This window comes from Zingiber officinale, unplaced genomic scaffold, assembly GCF_018446385.1.
Source record: "Zingiber officinale cultivar Zhangliang unplaced genomic scaffold, Zo_v1.1 ctg166, whole genome shotgun sequence".
Lineage (NCBI taxonomy): Eukaryota > Viridiplantae > Streptophyta > Magnoliopsida > Zingiberales > Zingiberaceae > Zingiber > Zingiber officinale.
In genome coordinates this window covers 83,096-99,744 of record NW_024589856.1, presented here as the reverse complement: position 1 = coordinate 99,744, position 16,649 = coordinate 83,096, and the positions used below count along the sequence as shown (strand labels likewise).

General features: G+C 34.5%; 2 protein-coding genes across 4 annotated transcripts; both read left to right on the top strand.

Moving 5' to 3' along the window:
• The first annotated feature begins 4,611 nt into the window (after positions 1–4,611).
• Positions 4,612–10,126, top strand: LOC122036459 (thymidylate kinase-like). Of its 3 annotated transcripts, none has more exons than XM_042595774.1 (7): positions 4,613–4,881; positions 5,571–5,671; positions 6,069–6,404; positions 8,330–8,441; positions 8,524–8,583; positions 9,426–9,530; positions 9,897–10,126. In XM_042595774.1, exons 2-7 carry the CDS (start codon positions 5,652–5,654, stop codon positions 10,014–10,016), a joined length of 753 nt encoding a protein of 250 aa, XP_042451708.1. In that variant the 5' UTR covers positions 4,613–4,881; positions 5,571–5,651; the 3' UTR covers positions 10,017–10,126. The 3 variants fall into 3 exon arrangements, with proteins under 3 accessions (XP_042451709.1, XP_042451708.1, XP_042451710.1); XM_042595776.1 differs by lacking the exon at positions 5,571–5,671 and adding an exon at positions 5,112–5,209; XM_042595775.1 differs by lacking the exon at positions 5,571–5,671 and having other exon boundaries at positions 4,612–4,881.
• A 5,210-nt stretch (positions 10,127–15,336) lies between these two features.
• On the top strand, positions 15,337–15,987 carry LOC122036455 (dirigent protein 1-like). The gene has a single exon (XM_042595769.1). The coding sequence runs from the start codon at positions 15,365–15,367 to the stop codon at positions 15,860–15,862; it is 498 nt and encodes a 165-aa protein (XP_042451703.1). The 5' UTR covers positions 15,337–15,364; the 3' UTR covers positions 15,863–15,987.
• The last annotated feature ends 662 nt before the right edge of the window (positions 15,988–16,649 follow it).

Genomic DNA, 16,649 nt, shown 5'->3' with positions numbered 1-16,649 from the left:
GACAGAGTTGTATTGTCCAAGAATGAAATGTTTGTAGGAAGGGGCTATTTATCTGATGGGTTATTCAAACTCAATGTAATGGTCATTAGGCCCAAAATAAATAAAAATGAAAGCTCTTCCTCTTATATGTTTGAGTCTTTATGTTTGTGGCATGGTAGATTAGAACATGTTAACTACGATGTGTTACGTAGATTAATAAACATGCAAAGTATACCTGCATTCCACGTTGGCCCAAAACACAAGTATGAGATTTATGTTGAAGCAAAAATGACAAGGTCATCCTTTCAACATATTGAAAGAAGTAACGAACCACTTGACCTTATCCACACTGATATGTGCGACCTAAAAACTACGCTAACACGTGGTGATAATAAATACTTCATCACTTTTATAGATGATAACACAAAATGCTTTATGTGTATCTTCTCAAAAGTAAGGATGAAGCTATAGAGAAATTTGCTCTCTATAAAACTGAGGTTGAAAACTAGCTTAATAGAAAGATTAAGGTGGTTCGAAGTAACTGAGATGGTGAATATGTATCACCGTTTGCTGAGTTGTGTGCTGAACATGGGATCAGACATGAAATAACACTCCTTATACTCCTCAGCAAAATGGAGTTGCTAAACGAAAGAATCGAACTTTAAAGGAGATGATGAATGCTCTTCTATTGAGCTCTGGATTGTTAGAGCCCATGTGGGGGAAAGTTGTGTTTACAACTAATTACCTTTTAAATAAGGTGTCTTAGAAGAAAATAGATAAGAGCCCTTATGACTTGTGGAATGGAAGACATCCGTCCTACAAATATTTATAATTGTGGGGGTGACTTACCAAAGTGTTGATGTCTGATCCGAGAAGAATTAAGATAAGACCAAAGATTGTTGATTGCGTATTTATTAGATATGCACAAAATATCAATGCTTATCGGTTTGTTGTGTATGAATCACAAACACCAAAGATATATAGAACTCGATAATAGAATCGAGAAATGTCTCGTTCTTCGAGCATGTGTTTCCGTATAAGACCTGAGAGGATGCAAGCTCCTCAAAGCAGGCATATGAAACAAAAGGGCAAGAAGATGATGATGAACCAATCGAGGCTGAGCTTAGACGGAGAAAAAGAGCTCGGGTAGAAAAATCCTACGGATCAAATTTTATCACTTTTATGTTGGAAGTGAGCCTTGAAGTTACTCAGAATCAGTAAGCTCATATGATGGACCTCACTGGAGAGAGGCAATTGTATCTGAGATAGAGTCTATCTTGCAAAATCATACTTGGGAACTTGTGGATCTTCCTCGAGGAAGTAAACCACTAGAGTGCAAGTGAATTTTCAAGAAGAAAATGAAGTCAGATGACATAATCGATAAACACAAAGCCAGATTGGTAATCAAAGGATACTGACAACTAGAAGGTCTCGATTACTTTGATACATATTCTCCGGTGTCGAGAATAACTTCCAGTAGAGTACTGTTGGCTATCGCCGCTCTATGAAATCTTGAAATACATTAGATGGATGTAAAGACAGCTTTTCTAAATGAGGATTTAGAAGAGGAAATCTACATGGAGCAACCTGAGGGGTTTTCTGTGTCAGGACAAAAAAATAAGGTTTGTAAATTGGTGAAGTCATTATATAGTTTGAAACAAGCATCGAAGCAGTGACATGAGAAATTTGATAATGTCATGAAGGAATTTGGATTCAGGATTAATGAATGTGATAAATGTGTCTACATGAAAGTCACAGAGAATGACTATGTCATCTTGTGCCTCTATGTAGACGATATACTTATCGTTGGGAGTAATGATAAGATAATCAAATCCACTGAAGATATGTTGAACTCAAGATTTGATATGAAAAAAATGGGCCCAGCTGATGTAATTCTAGGAATCAAAATTCTTAGAACCATAGAAGGACTTGTTCTTAGTCAGTTCCATTATATGGACAAAATTCTTGAGAAATTCACAAAGGGTGATACTGCGTTGGCACGAACGCCGATAGATACGAGTCAACATCTATCGAAAAATCAAGATGAAAGTATCTCTCAGCTAGAGAACTCTAGAGTGATTGGAAGTCTGATGTACTTAATGAGTTGTACACGACCAGACTTAGCCTACACAATAAGTAAACTGAGTAGATACATGAGTAATCCCGGTGTTGAGCACTGGAAAGGCATAACAAGAGTACTGAGGTACTTAAGGTATACTCGTGAATATGGTATGCACTATACAAGATATCTTTCTGTGATCGAAGGATACAGCGATGCGAGCTGGATATCTGACATAAAAAACTCCAAGTCTACGAGTGGATATGTATTCACTCTTAGCGGTGCAACCATTTCTTGGAAATCTTCTAAGCAAATCGTAATAACCAGATTGACGATGGAATCTGAGTTTGTAGCTCTTGACAAATGTGGTGAACATTGGGAGCTTCAAGATATGTTGGTTAGTTTATATTGATTCACATGCATTGAGGATGTGAACAAATGCATGGGGAGAGACTCTCTCTCACCCGTGGGTATACAAGGGGGTGCAAATCCAGAGCCCGGATTGCACTGAACCATGTTGACTCGTGTGCAGGCACGACTATGCTCGTCGAATGCCGGACCGATCAGGGCAAAATTTGCCCAAGCGGAACAACCAACATTTTGCCACGTAAAAATTTTTGCTACTTGTGTAACGGATGCATTAAAGAAAGATTAATGCAGCCGAGTGAAACGTTGTCATTACACAGCTGACAAATAATGATCATTAATGCTGCTCATTGGTCTAAGCTCCTATATAAGGGAGGATGGATCCTCTGGTCCACTTTTTTAGACCCTTGATTTGGATGAACCCTACTTATTTAAAGGTGGAGTCTATCCAAAACAAGGGTCCTCATGCAAGGGGTCATCCCCTGGTCCAGAATTTGTGGACCAAAGGATCCCTACTCTATATAAGGAGGATGTGACCACAAGTAAAAGGCTACACATGCAGAAAACAACGAAAAGCTCTCCACATGTGTTCCCTCCTCCTCTGTCGTGCAACTCCTGCTCGGCAGAGTGCCCGTGATAGCAATCGGGTGACTCTCAGTTCGCCGTGACCACTAGTGCTTGGTGGATTTACGGGCAGTCGTTGTATCATAGGAAATAGACGAGCCTAGTAAGCCTCGAAACATAGCCGGAGGTGGGGCGAATTTGTTTCAAGAAAACTGCGACTCTCGCAGGCCTGGTTAGCTCGCCCGGTCTCTTCGTCTGCCTGATCGACCCCTTCGCTCGACGTTCTTTTTTCTTTTCACATCGAAAAAAATTTCAAGGTTTATCAGTAATTTCTACAAACGCGTCAATTAGGGATTTAGAGTTCAAGACTCAGCTACGATGTGTTATTGGAAAATTTTCTCATTAATCAATCAGTGATCTAGAGTTTGAGATTCAACTGCGGTGAATTATTGAAAATTTTCTTATTAATCAATCAAGGAGTTAGAATTCAAGACTCAGTTGCGCATTATAAAGAATGTTTCTCATTAATCAATTAGAAATTTAGAGTTTTCTTTAGCCAACATTTTAGAATTGATAATATTGCTAGTAGATACTTTGGGTTAGTAATATTAAAAATGTACTTTTCTTGACTTTTTTAGCTAAGATCAAATATAATATTAAATTAAATTAATTGTAGTATTTATTTTATCAGTTTAATATATGATACAAAGAATTAAATTAATTTTATATAAATGAGAGTCCGTTACTCGCCCCCCCCCCCTCCCCCCGCACATGTTCATATATTATATTACGCACAACCAGGGGTGGAGCCACGTACAACTTTAGTGAGGGAGTCCAGATCTCTTTGTTCACAAAAAATGGATTAGGGGGATAGACCACTTACAATTACGTTCGGATCGTGGCTGCGATCTGATCGTAATTGGTTGTGATTCTTCCCTAGGTTCATCGTCCTCCCAAGTTATAATTTGGGTCGGGTCGGGTTGTTGAAGGCCGCCCCTTGCTTAGCGCCGGACAACCTAGCCACTTGCTCATCGCCGACGGCCTTCGGGCGACGTTCAACTACCCGTCCCAACCTAAATTATAATCTGGGGGACAATGAACTTAAAAAGAGATGACAATCAATTATAGTCAGATCGAACAACAACCCAATCATAATTATAAATGGTTCATCTTTTTTTTTTATCTAGTTCCTTAGTGGGACAACTACATTTCAATTATTTTCAAGTATTCTTAAAAAGATATAAAATTATAAAAATATTAGAGTATAATATAAACAGTAAGTATGTTAAATATTATCCTATACATCCATATGTGAAAAATCCGTTTAACATATAGTGTTATTTTATTTTATTTTTTATATATTTTTTAAGATTTAGAATTTAGGATTGTCAATAAAAATATATTTTAAAAAAAATAATACTAGATATTTATGGATGATGTGATAATAAAAAGGGGTAACATATTACATACTCATTGGTAAAGACCAAATGTCATTTTTTTTTTAATTTTTATTTTCTTTAATCTAAATATTACACTCTAAATTTTAAACATTAAAAAGCATTTAAAAAAATTACACAGATATTCACATGGTGTTTAAGAATGAGTATATAGTAGTATTGGGGTCGATGTGCGCGTTCGCCTTCGCGCTCGAGGGCACTGCCCAATTATATATTAAATTTTAATTCTGCAAGGACTTCAACCCTAATTATCTTCCTCCCTCTCTCTCGCTCGCGATTTCGCTCTGCCAGTTGCCGGACCGTCGCGATTTTGTCGACGATCGCCAGCGATCACTGGCCATCCGACCATCTCCCCTCTCCTCAAATTGAAATACACAAAAGCTTACCTGTCCGAAGAGTGGTCGCCACCTCGCCGCTGCTAATCTCTCGCCCGATCGCCCTCGCTGCTGCTTCCAGGTAAATCTTCAGCATTTATAGGCTGTTTCTTTCGATCGACTGTAGTCTCGCGCACTGTGACGGCAGCTCGCACGCGAGCCGGTCCCCGTTTCGAGCGGCACACGGGTCGGCACCTCCAACCTTGGATTGGTTCACACTTCACATATGAACTTTTATGAATCATTGTTTTTCGAGTATGAACTTCCCGGTAATAATAGATGATAAGTATGAGATATCTTGAATGTGTACAGGGTGTATAAGTCAGCATCATAAACCAAAGATGTTCAGGTCTCAAGAAAATTATATCAATGCTCTATTAGGTCAACAATCAACACCACCATACAACTTGGTTAGTCAAGTTTTAATTTAGTAAATAATTCTGAACAAATCAAAAGGATGCATGCTTCTCGCTCTGCAGTTCCCTGAGATTCTGTTATCGAAAATAAAACATCACAAACAATTGTTATATGTATCATTTTCTCTTCTTACTTTTTCTTGTGTAGGTTGATGTCCTCGCCCTTATTTATGTCTAAGAGAATAAAGTCAAATTCCTAGGTTTTGAGTTAATTCTAGTAGTAGTTTTTTTCTTTTCTTTTTTAGTCTTGGACTGATTGTCATGGTAGATTATGAAGTTTGGTTGTGCCTTACTGGACTCTGTCATGTATGAGCTGTGAAGCCCCACTCACCTTGGCTAGGTATCTTTTCTCCAGGTGAAAGGTGGCGGCACATGTTGACTTACATGTGAGAACACTATCCTTTGGTTAGTGAATTCCTTTCCATTTGCCTCAGCAATGGGATCACTTTTCTTGAGGTATAAATTATTCAGATCAGAGTTCATAGAATAAATTCACCTGGTTGTCTTGTGAGTCAAAGATCTTAATTGTTGACAATATGACAGTTTCAGGTATCTTGCTATCATTTTGCATGTGCATGCTGTAAAAACCCAGAACCTTAGCTATGCATAATGTATTTTTACATATTTTCTGACACCAGCTTGGAATAAATTTCTCTATGCCAAAAAAGTCCTGTTTTGAGTCATGAACTTTTTGTATGCTAAGCGGAAGTGTTAAATCTCTTTCAAATTTCATTTCACTTACATGGTCATGATTGTGATTCTGGTGCATATTCCTCTTCAATTTTTTTACAGCAATCATTTTATAGTCCAATAGAAACAATAATTTTTGTTGATAAATATTTTCCACTCGTAGGAGCTTTGGAGTAGTAGGACCGCTAAGACAACCAAGAATCTCTTTCAGATGTAAAATCATGAGTTCATCAATGCAAATCAGAATGGCTGGGTGCAATAGTGATAATTCACGAGGTTCCCTCATTGTTCTAGAAGGATTAGATCGTAGTGGGAAAACTTCACAATCGCATAGGCTGGTCTCACACTTGAAGGACAAAGGAGTATCTGTTGAATTGTGGCGGTTTCCTGATAGGACTACTGCCGTTGGTCAAATGATATCTGCATATCTTGCAAATGAATCAGAACTGGATGATAGAGCAATACACTTGCTTTTTAGTGCAAATCGGTGGGAGAAACGGTAATATATGCTTGAGTTATTGCGTATTTGCTATATTTCATGACGTTTATCACCTTGGCTTGGTGTAAAGTACTAGACTCCAAAATTCTTTTATTAACATCTTTGTTGCATTTGTACATCTAAAATTGATTTGTGGTATTTTTTTTCACTTAGCCATTCTGTTGACACTATGAACAAGATTGATTTTGGTGTTTCTGCTGTTTTATTTGTCATTCAGACTTTCCAGTTGATTTTTTAGTTCTATCTTTTTGGGATTTTCTCAACATGAATCATATATCTTAAGATAATTAACTTAATTGTTGGAAGATTTGACGACTCCATGATAGTTCCTAATCAATGCAGCTTCCATCCCCTTGGGGCGGTGCAGTGGTTGAGACATAAGATGTTGCCACATAAGGTATTGGGATCGAAACTCAGCGCGTCCGAGCATGCCTTCCCTCATGCCTTGACCACCTGTACTAATGGCTAATAGTCATCCGTGATTTACCTCCTCCATATTAGCTTAGGGACAGGTTGGCGAGGCCACTGGGGGTGAACAAATCTCCTTTTGCCACATAATCAATGCATCTTCCACACTGTTCTTTAACTCAATTTGGTTTCTTCAATTAGTATTATCATGGTTCAATGATCCATAGGACAATATTTTTTATCACCATTAAGAATTTTTTTGCAGTAATAACTGTCTAAAATCTGAATTTAACACTGATACCATTCAGCAACCAACCAGTTCGTTGCCAGGTCATTGTAATTGGTGAGTAGCAAGACAGGAACAGAGTACCAATGGGGGCTTGAAGAAGGCAAAAGGCTTATCATCTCTCTCTTTCTGCAACTCCTCCCTCTCTCTCTCTCTCTCTCTCTCACACACACACACACACACACACACACACATTCAGTCATTTTCTCATGCTCTCTTTCTTATTAAAGATGTGTCTTACAAGTATTACCCAGTTGACCTCTTATTTTAGTACATTATATCTCCTTCAATTGATTGTCCATAAGAAATAACCAGAACATACAAAAGCAGTAGGATAGTAAACCTTGTCTTTGATGAATATCTGTTGGTAACATAGATCTTGACATACGGAGCTGAGTGTCTGTGGATTAATCCTTTATGGGACTTTATCAACTGATAAGTATAGACCTGCCCAGATAGTTTGAGAGGCTGTAATGACACGTTCTTTTTCTGCTTCCAACATGTGGATCACTATGAATCTTGAAAATAGAATTTAAGAACATATAAAATGATAATTATCACTGTGATCAATCTTATTTCCACCACAAATATTTTTCTGTATAAGCTTTTGTAGTCGGTAGGAAATTTTTTGGGGTTGTAAGACAAGTTTCATATAATGTGCATCTTAAGAGTATTAATGGAATCACATTTCTATTTGATGTTTGTCTTGATCTTTGAAAACAAGGCAGATCTATAACAAAATCTATGTCACAGATTGTAAATCGACTAACTATCTGAAAATATCTTGAATATTGAGTTTTTGAAACTATCCTTAGCAGATGAGTTTTCTTTAGTTAAAGGGTCACGGGGTTTGCTTTAATCCAGGTTAATAATTTTATGTTTGTCTTTTATCTTTTGGGATATTTTCCTACGTCTCTATTATGTTTCTAGCAACATACTCTGGGCACATCCTGACATTTAGTGCATGTGTTAAGAGTTTGCATGATGCCATATTAGTTACTCTAGCTAAACCCTGTTCTAGTTATTCTGACTTGTTTTCCTTTATTCCCCAACCTTTTACTCCTTTGAACTGTTTTGTTTGTTTTTTTATATGTTCCGTGAACATCAATCTTTGTGTCAATCATGGATGCACCAAATCATAAATGACTGCCCAGCCCTTATGGTTATGCTTTTTTTTATAAGACAACATGTGCTCCCTAAAATGTATCTAGTGTTCAATCTTGTTTAACAGATCACTTATGGAGAGCAAACTAAGGAGTGGAATCTCTCTTATAGTTGACCGCTATTCATACTCTGGAGTAGCATTTTCTTCTGCTAAGGGGCTTGATCTAGAGTGGTGTAAGGTGCTTTACCAGAAAAACCATGGTTTTCATTTTTTAGATATAAATCTGTTTTGCTTATGAACTTGATGTCCTACTTATTCAGGCTCCAGAAGTGGGTTTGGTAGCACCAGATCTGGTTATATATCTTGATATATCAGCAGAGGTAGCTTATTTGTTTTCTCTATTTTCTATTCTATATATTTGTCTAATAAATACTAATATTTACCAGAGTCCAGCATATCATCTTTTGAAAATTTCACAGTTTTTTTTCCTGTAATGCTTAATAGTGCTTGAGTAGTACTTGGATGTCCTTTTTGTTTTTCTATCTTTCAGCTATGACAAACTACTCATGTTAATGGCCGAAAAGGTTTTGGAGTTCAATTATTCTTAAATCTCACAATCATTTCTCTCTCTCTCTCTTTTTTTTAATTTCTAATTATTGCAAAATTTCTATAAATAGGAACGTGTATGGCATTTATGTAGTTCAGCATTTTTCCTGTTATCCGTAGAAAAATTGGCAATCATCTATCCAATAAATTGATTAGGATATTTGTATTATGGTTTTCATATGCAGGGCATGTGTCTCTTGGTAAGGGTTTATTTTGTGAATGGACATATTCATGATTTGCTCACCAGTTCTAATAAGTCTTCGAAAGACAAATTTACTGGTGTTATTTCCAATCACATGTTGATTGTTTTTATGTTTTTTTTGAAAATAAAAATGAAGCTTCTTTCATTATCAAACCCCAATAATTACAAATGAATTTTTTTCGGTCAAGCTCAAAGACAACAAAAAGTTGTTTTGTTTATGGCTCTATAGCATGTTGTTTCTCATTTTCAAACAAGACATGAAGATGATGATAGTTCTTTCATATGGGCATTATTTGGGCATATTAAACACTTGCCATTGAGCAACTCAATAAAACTAGCGCATGCATTTGTTTAGTATTCAAAAGAGTTTCCTTAATATTCTTGGTTCTGAAATCTCTCATCAATTATCTTCAGAAAGCATCGGAACGAGGAGGCTATGGAGCTGAAAGGTATGAGCAGCTGGAGTTCCAGAAGAAAGTTGCAGAGACTTATCACACCCTTTATGATGATTCTTGGAAGGTATGTAATACCTCTCCAGTCTTCCGTGCTAAATATAATCGGTTGGGTCCTAAGATACTGCTCTTGATTGCATGAAACCTTCATTAAAGAGCTTTTCTTCATACGAGCATGTCTTTTCCAAAGGGCAATTAATTCACAAATATGCTGATAAACTTTGAATACACCTTAAGTTGCCCTCTCTTGTAGCAACTACTTTTTCATGTTCTAATTTGTTTTTGTTATTTCAATGTCAATTGAATCACTCTTTTTGTAATTGTCTTCAGTTGATTATTCTATCCACCTATACTGTTTACTTGTGGATTAGAACCATAAATGCTTTTGCAACTTCACCATAATGTTTCTATGACTGATATGTTCACACTGCAGATAATTGATGGCTGCCTGCCCGTAGAAGCTGTGGAGGAGCAGTTAAGAGAGCTGGCTCTGGGCACTGTGTTATCGTGCCAAAAGGGCAAGCCACTTAGCAAACTATGGTCAGTCAAATAGTCACCTCCCTGATAAAAAGGAATCCTCTACGTCATTAAAACACTTGTCGAGAAAAGAAATATACATTGCTTCCTTTAGATTAGTGTGATGGATTCATTAGGCTTCAGCTATGCTAGAACTATGGGACTGTTTACTTGGATGGAAACTTGGATAACACAAGTAGGTTAGTCTAAATGAGTCAATTAGGTAAATCAGATTGGGTGGGCTACATTAGCTGGATGGATTGGCCGGGTTATACAACCATGTGGCTTCAGCGGTCAGTTGGGTGGAGTCCATTGAGTGGGCTGGGAGAGCTAGGCGGGTTGGGTGGTGGATGGTTTAGATGAGTCATATAGGTTGGATGGTCCAAATGTCCTAGTTTGATCATATGATTTGAAAGCCTTTAACAAGTTGAATAGGCTAAGTGTGATGGATCCTTGAGGAAGGACCAACGACCAACGAATTTATCTCTTCATTTTTTTTCTATGGCTATTTTTTTTCAACAGCCAGAGTAAATAAGCGAACTAATAAATTAAATAACATTTATCCACCTATAATAATTCATCATTGATTTTTTTTTTCATGCCCTAAATTCAACTTAAATTCCATCATTAGCAGTTGATGGTATGTCATTGTTGGCCAGCCAATTGCTTGATCATGGAGGTCATCTCTTGCAACTTGTGTTGTGACAAAGACCACCCACATTTGCCTTTGGGTAAGTATAACACTTTCTTAGTTTTTTAGACATTAAGGATCAAGTTTAAGTTGTGTTGAATTTTTTTTAATGGGCGGTTGACATAAGAACATAGGGTTGATAGGTCGTTTGTTGCGAGCACTTATTGATTTATTTAAGGGGAGAAATTTTCATAGGGATTTGTCGTTGTAAGTTAGATATTTAGTACTAACTAAAATAAAAATTTTAAAAAAAACAAGAAAAAAAAAAATAAAGACCACACCCTTTTGTTAGGACGCACTCTAGTAATGTTAAAAGTGATTGAGTCGATTAAGATAAGTTAGATAGTCGACAAGTTTGGTGAGTCAATGAATCCATTGAATCGAATCAGACAAGTTGATTGAGCCTAGTTGTTGATTAAGCTGGGTGAGTTGGCAAAAAGGTCGGTCTAATTTGGTCAATAGAGTTGATTGATCTAGCTGAACCTAGCATTAATATTGGGCCAATTGGTTAGAAGGGTAAGTCATTTTAAGCTAGTCAATCGATATAGATGAATCGATCAAATTAGACAAGTGACTCGATCTATCCAAGATAGTTGGATAAATTTTACTTATTTGTTTGACAAACTCGCACAATCGACCCAACCAAATATAGGAAAAATATTTCAAATGAACAAAGTTATCATTTGAATACATTAAAAAAATTATCATATAAAGCTTAAGCACTTGGTCTCCATCCAATGAATAATCAATCAGCCGAAAGTATCGATATACTCCCAGCAAAACCACAATTTTAGATATACTTGCATTCCAACTCAACGTTTAAATACCTTATTAGGATAACAAATAAGCATACAAATTTACAGGGGTATTAAATGTTAATGAGTAAGTTTGGTGTTGAATTTCTTAAAAATTTATTTATGTTCATTTAAAACATATAAAATTAATTAAATAGATAAATTTGAACCTTTTATTTAAATGAATAAGCTTAAGTATATATTGTGTTCAACATATTAATATTTATGAACAAGAATTATGAATTATTTGTAAACAAAGTTCACGAACAAAATTTGTTAATAATGTTCGTCATAAAATTCTTATCAACATGATAATAAATAAATAAATTTTTATTATCAATCTTAATAATCAAGTAAATTTAAAACTAACAAATTTTTAATCAAACAAGCTTAACTGAAAATTTGATAATATTTAAATAAAACAAATTTAAGTAATTCGAACCAAACTCATACTCATGAAAAAATCAAGTCAATTTTAAATAATTATTTTAATAATTTGGTCCATATTAGATTCGATTTAACTTTATTATTTTATCAAATAAGATTGAATACTAAGAAACTTACTAGAATTAACTGTTGGTGGCCCTACAAATTCACGAGTTATGGTGATACTCGACAAAAATGCAAGTACCCGTTGATTATTAAGTATAATTAGATATCGAAACTTGAATTATACATATCTCTATCTCTGATATGCATTTATAGACAAACAACTCCGAGTTGACAAATATATTTTGTTCAAAATTAAATCAATTTTTTAATAATTGCATAGAACCTACTAGAGACGCACCGATCGACACGCAATATCAAGCATTAAATTGGGTTTATAACTAAAAGGGGTTAGGCGTCACATAAACTTTTTATCCAACGCACTCTTATAGGCGGTTTTGTTGTTTATTTTTATTTATTTTTTTTCTTAAGACTTTATTTTTAATAATTGAGTTACAGTATGAAATATTAAAAAAAAATCGATTTTTTTTAAAGAGGTACACAGGATAAGATAGGCAGGATACAAATGGTTATGCACATACGACAAGTCTAAATGGAAAAAATGATAAATAAAATTTTTTTAATAGGGATAGATAAATACAAACCTCAATAATTTCTGTACTTATAATTCAAAATTCGACTTTTTTTTATGAATAAATTTATAAAATACCCCTTTCACGTAGTGAATTGGTAAAATACTCATTTCATAGAAGTTTCAAAATGATTAAATTATGTACTTATTCTAATTTTACTCTTATCAATTGATTAATATTTTAGAGTAGTCGAATGGTTCGGTATTAAAACGTCTGTTTTCTAATCAAATTAGTCGGGTGAGTTTTTTAAATCATTCGAACTGAATTATTTTTTTTAATCAAAATCGATTTTAGATTAAATTAATTGGTAGGTTAAATGATCTTGAATTGATATGAAATTAATTTCTATGTGTTCTTCTATCTCTCTTGATTATATCCATGTCCTCAAATATCAATTTGACGTTTGGTACATCAGTTGATTTTATCTAAAATTGACTGATGGATCAAACAACTTTAGATTAACATAAAACAAGTTCTTATATGTTCGGCTATCTCTCTTGATTATATATATACCCTCAAATGTCAATTTGACTCAATATATTGAGAACAATAATTTTTTTTGAACACGAATATACTTAAAAAATTTAATTCGTTTTCAAAAAATCATTGTTCTCAATATATTGGGTCAAATTAAAGTTTGAGTGTGTGGATATAATCAAGAGAGATAGATGATCATATAAGAACTTGTTTCATGTCAATCCGAAGTCATTTCGTCCATCAGTCAGTTTTAAACACAAATTAAATTTTTAAATATTTTTTATTTTAAAAAATTATTACTCTCAATATATTGGGTTAAATTGGTATTTGAGGATATAGATATAATCCGGAGAACTAGTTGAACACATAGAGTCTAGTTTAATGTCAATCCGAGATCATTTGGTTTATCGGTCGATTTTGGGCAAAAATAGTTGATGAATCAAATGACTTCGGATTGACATAAAGCTAGTTTCTATGTGTTTGTCTATTTCTCCTGATTATATCCATGCTCTCAAAATTAAATTTAACTTAATATATTGAGAGTAATAATAATTTGTTGAACATGAAATATTTGAAACTAGTTCCTATGTGTTCGTCTAGTTTCAAATATTTTCATGTTCAACAAATTATTACTCTCAATATATTGAGCTAAATTAAAGTTTGAGGGCATGAATATAATCAGGAGAGGTAGACAAACATATAGGAATTAGTTTCATGTCAATCCGAGGTCGTTTGATTCATTAGTTGTTTTTGTCCAAAATCGGTTGATGGACCAAATGACCTCGGATTGACATGAAATTAAATTTAATTTCATATGTTCAACTAGTTTTCCTGATTATATTCATATCCTCAAACATCAATTTAACCTCATATATTGAGGGTAATAATTTTTTAAACTCAAAAATATTTAAAAAATTTAATTAGTGTTCAAAACTGATGAATCAAATGACCTTGGATTGACATAAAACAAGTTCTTATATGTTCATTTACCTCTCCTGATTATATTCATGTCCTCAAACTTCAATTTGACCTAATATATTGAGAACGATGACTTTTTGAAGACGAATTAAATTTTTTAAATATATTCATGTTAAAAAAATTATTGCTCTCAATATATTGGGTCAAATTGAAGTTTGAGATATATATATATAATCAAGAGAGGTAGATGAACATATAAGAATTTGTTTCATGTCAATCCGAGTTCATTTGGTCCATCAGCCGTTTTTACCTAAAATTGACTGATGGATCAAACGACATCGGATTGACATGAAATGAGCTTTTATATGGTCCTTTACCTCTTTTGATTATATCTATATCCTCAAACATCAATTTGACCTAATGTATTGAGAGTAATGATTTTTTAAATATAAATTAAAATTTTCAAATATATTCGTGTTCAAAAAATCACTACTCTCAATATATTGAGTCAAATTGACAGTTGAGGACATGGATATAACAAAAAAAAATAGATGAACATATAAGAATTTGTTTTATGTTAATCCGAGGTTGTTTAATCTATCAGTCGATTTTAGATAAAATCGATTGATATATCAAACGTCAAATTGATATTTAAGAATATGAATATAATCGAGAGATAGACAAACACATAGATCATTTGATCTAACAACTAATTTGATCTAAAATTAATTTTGATTTAAATAAAAAAAATAAATCAGTTCGACTGATTTAAATCACTCACACTGATTTAATTAAAAATTAGACGCTTCCATATAAATTGAATCGATTTGACTATTCTAAACTATCAGTCAATTCATACGGACAAAATCAAAAATAAATACATGATTCGCTCATTTTAAAATTTATCTATAAAATGGATATTTTAGTAAAAAGCCGTTCAAAATTCAATAATAAAATCTTTTAAAACTAAGGAAGCTGTGGCGCCACGATTTTGAAGTCATATGTTTGAATTGCAGAAAAACATCTTAAAAAATACAAGATAAAATTACATACAATAAATTTAATCTGATCCGATCATTCTTCTTCGGGACCAGCACTAATGGGAATTTAGTGCACCGACTGTCTTTTGATACACTAAACTCTTTTGTTGACTTTCACTTAGAGAATATTATTCGTAGACTTGGCTCTCCTTTGAAAACCTATTACATTACAACAAAGGCACACATCACTTTCCTCTTCATCTTTCACATCAACCACCTAATAACAACCCTAATAAATCCACAAAACAACCTACTCTACACGTCTTTGTGATGTTTATTTATTTCTAAATTTATTTATCATATATTTATAATTATACTTATATATATATATGGAGATCTAGCTAATCCCGCCCAACATATTGCATTCATTTAGTAGAATTCTAATGACATCAATTCAATTATTATCCTTCTCATTCCTCTTCCTCTTTATAACTACTATCTTCGTAGTCGCCGCCGGCCGCCACCACCACCACCATGCCCACCACCTACGCCTCTATGTCCACAACAACACGGCGGTGCTATCATTGAACCTCCACAAGCCCCGCAACTTCGGCGACCTCGTCGTCTTCGACAATGTCCTCCGATTGGGGCGCCACCCGAGCTCCCCGCAAGTCGGCTCGATGCAGGGCCTCGGGGTTTCCTCCGACATGACCGACGCCACCTCCACGACCATGTTCAACATCGTGTTCACCGGCGGCCAGCACAACGGGAGCTCGATCGCCGTGTTCGGAGTGTTCCGGTCGGCTGACACTTCGGACTGGAGCATCATCGGCGGCTCCGGCGAGTTCCGACAAGCGAGGGGCTACGTGCTGAATAGACAAGTAGTCAACCCCACGACGACGATGACAGCTCGGATGGATGCTTACGTCACGTTTTACTAATGAATAATTAGTTCACTAAATTATATATTAATTATCATTACTTTGTCATAATAAGCCATCATGTATACTTTAAGCTACATGAGGAGCGATTCAAAGTAGAAGTTGCTTCCTTCGCAATTTGTTCACTTTTCTTTTCCAAAAACACTTTTCTTTAGTGGCAAAATTAAGTGCTTCTATTTTTTTTCCTTCTTCTAAAAAATAATATAAAAAAGGACTTAGAAAACATTTGTTATTATGATCTAACTAGATTTAGTACTTGAAGTGGACGATAAATTTGATCATGTTACTCATTTCAGCTTTTCAGTAAACTTACTTTATTCTTTTCTTCAAAGTTAAGAGATGTCTTTTCGAAATTTCATAACTGTCAATGGATTTTTGTGTAAAATAGTAAAAAAAAATTTTTTAAAAAAATTTCGCCCTTTCTGATGCCATCTTTCGCATAAAGGCAATTTAAATTATCCCTTCCCTAAAAGAGAGATATTTTAGTGGTTCGATTCTCAATATAAATTTTCAGATTTATCTTAATAGTTGATAAAATTTTTTTTATAGAGTGGAATCAGTCCCTAGAATTATTAAGAAAAAAAAGAGATTGAAATCAGGCATAGTACAATGATAAAATATTTTTATAGTTAATCACGGATTGATGCCCGACTAAGATATACTGTAGAATTAATTTCTTTCAGTAAAAATGATAATTTTAAAATATTAGCTGTGGGACCATGAATTAGTCGAAGTTCGGATCCTCTGTCCCTAAATTTTTCTATCCCCATGTTCTCTTACTGATCGG

Coding starts and splice junctions, on each gene's coding strand:
- LOC122036459 (XM_042595774.1), top strand. CDS start 5,652: ATGGGATCACTTTTCTTGAG. Junction 5,672..6,068: donor ATGGGATCACTTTTCTTGAG/GTATAAATTATT, acceptor TTCCACTCGTAG/GAGCTTTGGAGTAGTAGGAC. Junction 8,442..8,523: donor TTGATCTAGAGTGGTGTAAG/GTGCTTTACCAG, acceptor CTACTTATTCAG/GCTCCAGAAGTGGGTTTGGT.
- LOC122036455 (XM_042595769.1), top strand. CDS start 15,365: ATGACATCAATTCAATTATTATCCTTCTCATTCCTCTTCCTCTTTATA.